Source organism: Neophocaena asiaeorientalis, unplaced genomic scaffold, assembly GCF_003031525.2.
Source record: "Neophocaena asiaeorientalis asiaeorientalis breed wild unplaced genomic scaffold, Neophocaena_asiaeorientalis_V1.1 scaffold404, whole genome shotgun sequence".
Taxonomy (NCBI): domain Eukaryota; kingdom Metazoa; phylum Chordata; class Mammalia; order Artiodactyla; family Phocoenidae; genus Neophocaena; species Neophocaena asiaeorientalis.
In genome coordinates this window covers 1,415,250-1,425,555 of record NW_020172589.1, presented here as the reverse complement: position 1 = coordinate 1,425,555, position 10,306 = coordinate 1,415,250, and the positions used below count along the sequence as shown (strand labels likewise).

Here is a 10,306-nt window from a genome sequence, read left to right as displayed (position 1 = left end):
AAAAAAAAAAAAAAAAAAAAAAAGTGGAATTATTCTAAACATTAAAGTCTGAAACTTGCTTTTCTTCCCCACATAATAAACCAGTGATATCTTTCTAGGACAACACATGAGCTATTTCTCATGGTTTTTAATGGCTGCATTATATTCCACTTAAAAACCAGTACTCTGTTACAAATACCTGGTTGGTTTTAATTTTCACAGTAACTTCAGATTTAAAAGAATCAACTGTATGTAAAGCTTTAATGCAGTTTTTGACCTCCCGTGACCCATACTATATGATGCATGTATTTAAATCATATTTTGGAAAATACTTCTCATGAGTCAATAAACTTTCATTAATAGGTCTCGATTCTCAAAGCACCAGGAAGCACAGTGGATAGAAGATGGTGGTTGGAGAAATGCATTCAATAATATATTAATGAAGTCGTGCATTTTACTTTGCTACAGAAGTCTGTCATCTGGGTGGAATTAGGAATCAAGGTGAGCATTCTTGCTCGAGAGGCACTACCCTATGTCAGTCACCCCCAAAGACTGAGGGCAGCTTTAGAGAGAAGGACAAGATACCTTGCTAGGAGTCACTTGGCGAGCAGCAACATCACACCTCTCTGAGACATTCACTCTGGACTTCAGGCTGTCTCATGGCAGCCCAGTTGTCATGCTGGGAGGAATACAGCAAAATAGAAGCTAGATGTAAATAAATCATACTCTTTCAGGCTAAAATGTCCTGTAACATCCAGAGTGAACCTTCTACCTCAATGAGAATGTCACTCTTGGGACAGGAAATGATGGGAGATAAATGGCAAGCTTCCAAGACTCCCAGAAGAAAACAAAACCATTTGACTCCATTTAACTTACAGTATTAGAATTTTGATGTCCACTATCAGAGAAGGAAATGGAATTATTGGCAGAACTATTAAAAAAAGAGAATGTGCTGAACGGTCCATTTGTTCAATGGTGTTTACAAAATACCTAAATCAGTGTTTATGTAATTACTAGTAAACTATCAATCTCCCAATTAAAAGGTAAGTTCTGTGAGGGGAGGAACCTTGTCCTTATTCATGTCCTTGATCTTTTTCCCATTGGGGGAGATAGAGACATTTAAGAAAAAATTAAAGAAAAATCAATTGTGGTTTTAATCACAATTGCACTAAGTTTTCAAAGGAGAAGGATGGTTTTGATTGGCTCAGAGGGGACTTCTGCAAGGAAGAGAGGATTGAGCTAAAATGTGAAAGACATTCAAGAGAGGAGGGAGCAAAGGAGCTTTCTGGGCAGAGGGAGGAGCCAAGGCTGAAGTGGCTGAGCACAGAGCACTGGAAAAAGAGAAAAAATGTCGAGTGAAGCTGGTGAAGGGCATGAAGGGCGTGACGTGGGGATGGGAACATAGACAGGAAATAGATGGTGCAAAACCCTACAGGTCAAGGAGTTTGGTCTTATCCTCAGTGCAATGAACAGCCATTGAAGAGTTTTAAGCAAAGGAACAATGAGATAACAGCTGCAGTATTAAAAGATCGCTGAGATCTTGTAAGTATCAAGCGGATTAGCAGGGATGAAATAGAGGATAAATTAGTGGGGATAAAACGGGAGATTGTTGCAGCGACATACAAGAGATGATATTAGTTTGCACTAGGATGACAGAAATGGGAAGAAATAGACTAGGATCTGTGCAGGAAGAAAAATCAGTAGGACTTGTCATTATTTAAATGTAGGGGATAAGGGAAGACCGCGTTAAGAGTAACTACCTGGTTTCTGGATGTGGCAGCTGCTGGAAAAGCCATTCATTGAGGAGGAGGTCCAAGTTTTGTAAGAAAGATCATGAGTTGTATGGATAGTTACAAGAAACTGGAACTAACATCCACTAACATGGAGGGCTGCACCAAGCTGGGCCAATGCTATGCCTTAAATGGATCATCTAACTTCACCCTAACTGCCATCTGATAAAATAGGTGCTACTGCCCCGCATTTTCAGAGGTAAGAAAACCGAGGCTCAGCAAGGCTTAGTAACTTATCACCATTCTCAGAGCTAAAAACTGGCTGAGCTGGGATTTGAACCTGGATTACCTCCGTTCTAAAGCCGATGGTTCTTAATTACCAGCCCATACTGCTTCATGACAACTGAGGCCTACTCAGGGAAAATTTCATGGTTTCAAAAGGTGATAGTCAACCTGGAACTCTGAAGCCAAATCTTCCTAGGAAACCTTCAATTCTTCTCTCAAGGCTGCCCAGAGAAAACCATCCACATCAGGAAGATGATTCTACGTTTTCTCCCATTCTTCACTCCCCACCCACTCAGGCTTTTTGCCCAAACCTCAAGGTTACCTCCAGGTAACCTGATCTCCTCAACTTTGCCTTCTCCAAGTTCCTATAATACTTTTAGTCTCACCACTTATTTTGGCAATGATCACATGCAAGCTACCCTGCAGGATGTCCATATATTTTCTGCTTCCTCACATTTTATTTTTTCTAATGTGAACTTTTTTTACAGTATATACTGACTGTCGTGTTGTAAATAAGCTAATAAACACAAATTTCAAATTGTGACACTATGGTTCTGCCTGCCAACCAACAGTTCTGTTTTACCCATGTTACCATCTCTAGTTGTAGAGTGGAATCTCATTATACATGGCATTTAAATTATGTACATTCATCTATACGTTCTTGGCAGAGCAAGAGAGAGAGAACATGTACAATTTAAATAGATCAGGCCATTATACATGCCATTCTAATCAATAAGCACTTGTTCCATAAAATAGGAGATGAATTTGCTGTTCCCTCAGCTGGTTTCAGTCCCTAAGGATCTTTCACAGCATGAGTAATTACCTGGGAAAACTCTGATTTTAGTGTATAAAGGTACATTTTTTGTTTTATTTAAAAAAATGTTTATATCTTTATTGGAGGATAATTGCTTTACAATGTTGTGTTCGTTTCTGCTGTACAACAAAGTGAATCAGCTACACATATACATATGTCCCCATATCCCCTCCCTCTTGAGCCTCCCTCCCAACCTCCCTATACCACCCCTCTAGGTCGTCACAAAGCATCAAGCTGATCCCCCTGTGCTATGCAGCAGCTTCCCACTAGCTATCCATTATACATTTGGTAGTGTATATATGTCAATGCTACTGTCTCACTTCGTCCCAGTTTCCCCTTCCCCCCCCCACCTCTTCCCCTTCCTCAAGTCTGTTCTCTACATCTGCATCTTTATTCCTGCCCTGCCACTAGGTTCATCAGTAAAAGGTATATATTTTAGATATAGCACAATCTCTAATTTTAAGTCAACTATTCTTCCTATTCCTCTATTAAAGAAACAGTGAAAGACTAAGTGGAAAGCTGGGTCTTCTGGACTAATCAAGAGACAGTAAGAGATTGTCCCTGGCAATTCTGCTAACCTGAGATATTTCACACCACACTTTCTTTTGGGAACTACCCTTAAGATATGACTACAGTGATGGCAGCATATGTTAGTGCAATAGTATGACTTTTCAACTGCATTCTGACTTTATTATTGAATATAAATAAGCAGGAATTGGAAAATGAAAAGTGCTGATACAAATGGTAAACATGCACCTCCAACAAATGAGGCAAAGATAGAAATCATTAGGCCTCCTGAAGTCAAACGTGAAGAAGAAGAACACATTTATGCAACAAGAATTAAATGCTAGCTTGGATCCAAAAAGCAAACAATTATTGGAGATTTTATAATCACCTTTGACTTTCTGGAAAAGAGGCTCCCCAGTCACAGGCACAAACCTAAATATGCACACAAAATGATGATACAGACACATTTTCAGAAGGTCATGTTCAAACAGAATACTATCATTCTGAACCACCCTGCTGCCTACTGGGCAGAGAGATTAATTCTTGCTTCTCAGCATCCTCAGAATTTTCTTCGTGCCATCAGTATACAACTTAGGGCTCTATCTGTGGGAAACATGATTGCAGCTTAGACTGTAAGCTCCTTGCAGGCAGGTTCTTGGCCTTATTAATCTCTACGTCTGCAGCGCCTTAGAGACTGCCTGACTAAAAAGGGTGCTGTGCTAAAGCTGGAGAGTGAATGAATACGTGAATAGCCAGATTTACCTCTCTGAGATTCATTTCCTCTAATGAATTAGGGAAGAAAGAAAGACACAGCCCAATAGCCATCCGGCTGTTGTCTCCAGCACGGATCTCCACTACGCAAATGGCTCTGGCCTTACCTATCCAGAGAAATGCAGCACAGGTGAAAAATCGATGCCGTTGTGAGTAGGACATCTAGAGATGTCCGGACGAGGCAAAACATCTCCCCATAAATCCAGACGTCTTGAACCAGCTCAATGGCACCAAAGGGCATCACCAGCACTGACACCAGCAGATCCGCAAAGGCAAGAGACACAATGAAATAATTGGTTTTTATTTTCCTGTGGGTAGAAAAGTATAAGGGAGGAAGCAGTGGGAAGGATGAAGGAAGGAGGTTAGGGGGAAAGGAGCAGGAGAGAAAAGAGGGGGGAAAGGAAGCAAAGAAAGAAGGAAAGAAGGGAGGGAAGAAAAGGAAAGAAAAGTCAGATGTGCGACATATTCTGTGAGATTCAGTTTCCCCTTCTGTCACATGCGTGGTCCAGTCACTTCAGGCTTCTCCAGACCCATTTGCACCAGAAGCCCTCTCTTGCCCTCCCCTGTGACCACAATGGCCTCACTTGAGCCCCCGATGCACAAAGTCCCTGAGTCTCAAGGGTTTTTACAGGGTGCTCTCTCTCCCCACCGTTGGCCTAGCTACACCCCATCTACCCTTTAGGCCTCGGTTTAGTCATTCTCAGAACACCCTCCCAAGGGGCCCCCTTAAAAAAAAGTGTCAAATTCCACCGTCTTCCACTCTTTGACTACCATGTGCCTCACATTTGCCACACTTGTTAGAATTTAGTTTTTACACTTCCTTGATTAGAGCATGTCTTGCTTAAAGAGGAAGCAGCAGATGAGATAGCACTGCATCTTTTACCCCCCTTTACGGCTTGGTGGCTCTTGATCTAGCCTGCACACTAGAATCACCTAGTAAATTTTTCTAAGTATTGATGCCCAGGTCTCACCCCAGATCAATTAGTCCAGGGACTCTGTGTGATGAACCCACTTACCCACCCCCAAGTTTGCCAGATAAAATATAGGGCACCCAGTTAAATTTGAATTTCAGATAAACAACGAATAATTTTCTAATATAAGTATACCACAAATATTGCATGGGACATACTCATGCCACATATTAGTAATTTTAAAAGGGTCTTCAAGTGATTCTAAATGCAGCCAAGGATGAAGCAGAAAGAGCAGAAGACCCATGTTTAAAACCCTTTCTCTGAACGAATTAATAAAGTGGGGAGGTTAGATTAGATGTGCTCTCAGCAATTATATATAGAGTGATCACAACTATTACAGAAAAAACAACATAGGAAACAGGAAAAAAGACAGGATAGAAATTCACTTATGTGCTTGTACTACTGGTTATGTTAGAACTATGGGATTATATGTGATTTTTTTCCATGCTCTATTTTCCAAACATCATTCCCATGAATCTTTTTCCCTTCATAATTACAAATTATAATGGAAATTATAAATTCAGACCTCAGTTTTCCAGGGACAGCCCAGAACTCCACCCAGGTTTCCTCATGAGGTTGCCTCACGTGACTCACCTGAGCTGCCTGTCCCTGCACACAGCCACCATCACCAGCAGGTTCCCCAAGACTGCCATCAGGATAACAGCCGACAGAAATGTGAGCAGCACAACTTTCTCCACTGACCCGAAACCCTCCTTAGAACTGGAAGACACACAAACACAAAGAATTGAAGGAAACTCTGAAACACAGGAAACAAAATTAGTCTTTTCCTCATTCATCTTCAGGAAGGTAACTTCACTATCAAAGCTGTAACACACATGTACTGTGCACCTAATATATGCCAATGTCTGCACTTGTCACTTTACATGTTATCCTGGTTAACTCCTACATAATGAGGAGGCTCAGAGAGGTGGATTAACCCTCTTGAGACTGCACAGTGATTCTCCACCAGAGAACTTGAGGCTTTCCTTCAGAACACCGACCTCAGCTTGTGCTCAGAAATGTTTTTTGGTTGATTCTTGTTTGGCACACCTACTCAGCTAGGTTGTAAGCTCCATGGGGCAGGGACGTCGTCTGTTTTATCCACTGACAAATTCAATTTCAATGTATCACTCACACTTATCAAATGCAGGAAAGATGACTTTGAATGAGTTAATGACAGTAACTTGAACCACTGTGTGAATACAAGGACCACCCTGTTTTCAGTACCGCATCCCAGCCCACGCAGAAGCTGCTGTGTGCACGTGGGCTGTCCAAGGAGTAGGTCATGGCTGAAGGCTGTTCTTATATGGCTGACCTGGACAAACTGATCCCGTATTCTGCAAAGCCCATTGGAAAGACAGCAGACAATCAATAAACTCAGGGACTCCTTTCACTGCCCTGAACTACATTTCTTTCGGTGCCCAATATAACAGTTCAAATTTGTGTTCTTGTAAATTTCAGCAACTGATTTGATTCTATAAACCCTGCCCTCCTACTGTCAACTCAGCATTTTGTCTTACTAACTTGGAAGTGAGTGTCCCCTATCAATAAAAGCATAATGAATGCAGGTTATTCAGAAGCTACAGGAAAAGTTTCATTTTTAATAGAGTAGTAAAATGATCTTTTTAAATGAAGTTTCAAAGGATCTTAAAACTCTTAGACCCAAACGCACATTTCAATACAGAGAAACTAAGGCCCAGAGAGGGGAACTGAGTTGTCAGAGTATGTTAGTGGCTAGTCTGGGAGAAGCTGCTTGTTCTGTAGGCCACCACTAGGAACACAGGTCCCATTGAACCAAGAAAGATCTGTCTTTACTGAGCTCTTCTGACTGAAAACCAAGATGGCTGCTGGTCCCAAATCGCAGCAGCCCATGAAGTCTGGGCTCTGGCTTTGTCCAAAACTTTTTCCATTAGGCCTGGCATAGAAGACAAGGTGACAACTGGAATAAGGAGTCAGAAAGTTCCACTCTGCTCACAAGTGGTTTTATTGCTTCACTGAAGTCCTTATGGCTAGGGTTCAGATGAAAAGAAATTTGAGGTACGTCCATCTAAATCACCCTTACACACCTAAATTCCAACTATCGACAGTACAAATAATGGACAAGTAAGATTTAACTCAATGAGGAAAAAGAATTCAGTAGCATGCTTTGGCTATCCAAAACTATTTTGATTTTAGGCCATGTTAATTGAGGTAAAGTGTCTAATAAAGGAGGTGATAATGCTCTTTCCCTTGTCCTTCTCAGAGGCTCTGACTCAGAGTCCCTCTGAAACTTGTTCCCCCCTCAAGGTCTCTACACTTGTGCCTTCTTCCTGGAATGCTTCTTCTCAATATTCAGGTCTCAGATTAAAATTAACTCCCATTTAATGTGCCACAGCCAACAAACATCTTTCATTTTCTTTATAACATTTATTGTTATCTGAAATTACTTCTGTTATTGTCTGTGCCCTACCCCCACAGACTCACTTTTGGTTATCTTTTTCACCACAATTCCCAGCACCTGGCACGGTGTCTAATCTACAGCATATGTAGTGTAAAGGTGGATGCAGTATATAGGAAGTGCACAATTACTCGCTGAGTGAAAGACACTGTGTTCATAATGGTGAGGTTTATTCTTCAATGTCTTTGAAGACAGGCTGCAGGTATAGAAAAGCTTTTACCTAGACAAGAGAAGACCCAAGGATGAGACATAAAAGCTATTTTTAACTATCTGAGGACGGTCCTTTGAAATAAGAGTAGATTTATGCATTCATTCATTCATTCCACAATACTTTGTTGGTTTTTTTTTTTTTGCTGCGTTTAACATACAACTCTTAACTGTATAAGAGTTACATATTATAAAGAAAACTTCTTAAAGCAAAATATACCCTCTTTGCTAAAACAGCTAATTAACCAAGAGATGATGCTTTAAGTATATAGAATATTCTCTTTAAAACATGCTTTAAAAATTACTTATATGTTTATGATAAATTTTCCTTAGAAAATTTTGTTAAAATAAATAGGAAAAAAATTAAAGAGGTTCTCTGAATGCTTCATTAAGTAACCCAAAAGTTTTTTTTTTTTTGAATTTTATTTTATTTGTTTTCTTATACAGCAGGTTCTTATTAGTCATCCATTTTATACACATCAGTGTATACATGTCAATCCCAATCTCCCAGTTCATCACACCACACCCACCACCCCACCACTTCCCCCTTGGTGTCCATACGTTTGTTCTCTACATCTGTGTCTCACTTTCTGCCCTGTAAACCAGTTCACCTGTACCATTTTTCTAGGTTCCACATACATGCTTTAATATACGATATTTGTTTTTATCTTTCTGACTTACTTCACTCTGTATGACAGTCTCAAGATCCATCCACATCTCAACAAATGACCCAATTTTGTTCCTTTTTATGGCTGAGTAATATTCCATTGTATATATGTGCCACATCTTCTTTATCGAGTCGTCTGTCGATAGGCATTTAGGTTGCTTCCATGACCTGGCTATTGTAAATAGTGCCACAATGAACACTGGGGTGCATGTGTCTTTTTGAATTATGGTTTTCTCTGGTTATATGCCCAGTTGTGGGATTGCTGGGTCATATGGTAATGCTATTTTTAGTTTTTTAAGGACCCTCCATACTGTTCTCCATAGTGGCTGTATCAATTTACATTCCCACCAACAGTGCAAGAGGGTTCCCTTTTCTCCACACCCTCTGCAGCATTTATTATTTCTAGATTTCTTGAGGATGGCCATTCTGACTGGTGTGAGATGATATCTCATTGTAGTTTTGATTTGCATTTCTCTAATGATTAATGATGTTGAGCATTCTTTCATGTGTTTGTTGGCAATCTGTATACCTTCTTTGGAGAAATGTCTATTTAGGTCTTCTGCCCATTTTTGGATTGGGTTGTTTGTTTTTTCAATATTGAGCTGCATGAGCTGTTTATATATTTTGGAGATTAATCCTTTGTCCGTTGATTTGTTTGTAAATATTTTCTCCCATTCTGAGGGTTGTCTTTTCATCTTGTTTATGGTTTCCTTTACTGTGCAAAAGACTTTAAGTTTCATTGGGTTCCATTTGTTTATTTTTGTTTTTATTTCCATTTCTCTAGGAGGTGGGTCAAAAAGGATCTTGCTGTGATTTATGTCATAGAGTGTTCTGCCTATGTTTTCCTCTAAGAGTTTGATAGTTTCTGGCCTTACATTTAGGTCTTTAATCCATTTTGAGCTTATTTTTGTGTATGGTGTTAGGGAGTGATCTAATCTCATACTTTTACATGTAGCTGTCCAGTTTTCCCAGCACCACTTATTGAAGAGACTGTCTTTTCTCCATTGTATATCCTTGCCTCCTTTGTCAGAGATTAGTTGACCATAGGTGCATGGGTTTATCTCTGGGCTTTCTATCTTGTTCCATTGATCTATGTTTCTGTTTTTGCGCCAGAACCATACTGTCTTGATTACCGTAGCTTTGTACTGTAGTCTGAAGTCATGGAGTCTGACTCCTCCAGCTCCATTTTTTTCCCTCAAGACTGCTTTAGCTATTTGGGATCTTTTGTGTATCCATACACATTTTAAGATTTTTTGTTCTAGTTCTGTAAAAAAAATGCCATGGGTAATTTGAGTTTGAGAGTGTTCCTTCCTCTGCAACTTTTTGGAAGAGTTTGAGAAGGATGGGTGTTAGCTCTTCTCTAAATGTTTGATAGAATTTACCTGTGAAGCCATCTGGTCCTTGACTTTTGTTTGTTGGAAGATTTTTAATCACCGTTTTAATTCCATTACTTGTGATTTGTCTGTTCATACTTTCTATTTCTTCCTGGTTCAGTCTTGGAAGGTTATACCTTTCTAAGAATTTGTCCATTTCTTCCAGGTTGTCCATTTTATTGGCATAGAGTTGCTTGTAGTAGTCTCTTAGGATGCTTTGTATTTCTGCGGTGTCTGTTCCAACTTCTCCTTTTTCATTTCTAACTTTATTGATTTGAGTCCTCTCCCTCTTTTTCTTTTTCTTGATGAGTCTGGCTAACAGTTTATAAATTTTGTTTATCTTCTCAAAGAACCAGCTTTTAATTTTATTATCTTTGCTATTGTTTTCTTTGTTTCTATTTCATTTATTTCTGCTCTGATCTTTATGATTTATTTCCTTCTGCTGACTTTGGGTTTTGTTTGTTCATTCTTCTTTCTCTAGTTCCTTTAGGTGTAAGGTTAGATAGTTTATTTGAGATTTTTCTTGTTTCTTGAGGTAGGCTTTTAGAACTGCTTTTGCTGCGTC

General features: G+C 39.7%; 1 protein-coding gene across 1 annotated transcript in view; it reads right to left on the bottom strand.

The window, feature by feature from the left end:
* Positions 1-10,306, bottom strand: part of HTR4 (5-hydroxytryptamine receptor 4) — a 158,649-nt gene that overhangs the window by 51,067 nt on the left and 97,276 nt on the right. Inside the window, exons 3-4 of the mRNA XM_024738255.1 lie at positions 5,652-5,777; positions 4,194-4,394 (exon numbers count right to left, since the gene is read on the bottom strand). Coding sequence (XP_024594023.1) covers positions 4,194-4,394; positions 5,652-5,777 — 327 coding nt within the window. The remainder of the gene's footprint in view (positions 1-4,193; positions 4,395-5,651; positions 5,778-10,306) is intronic.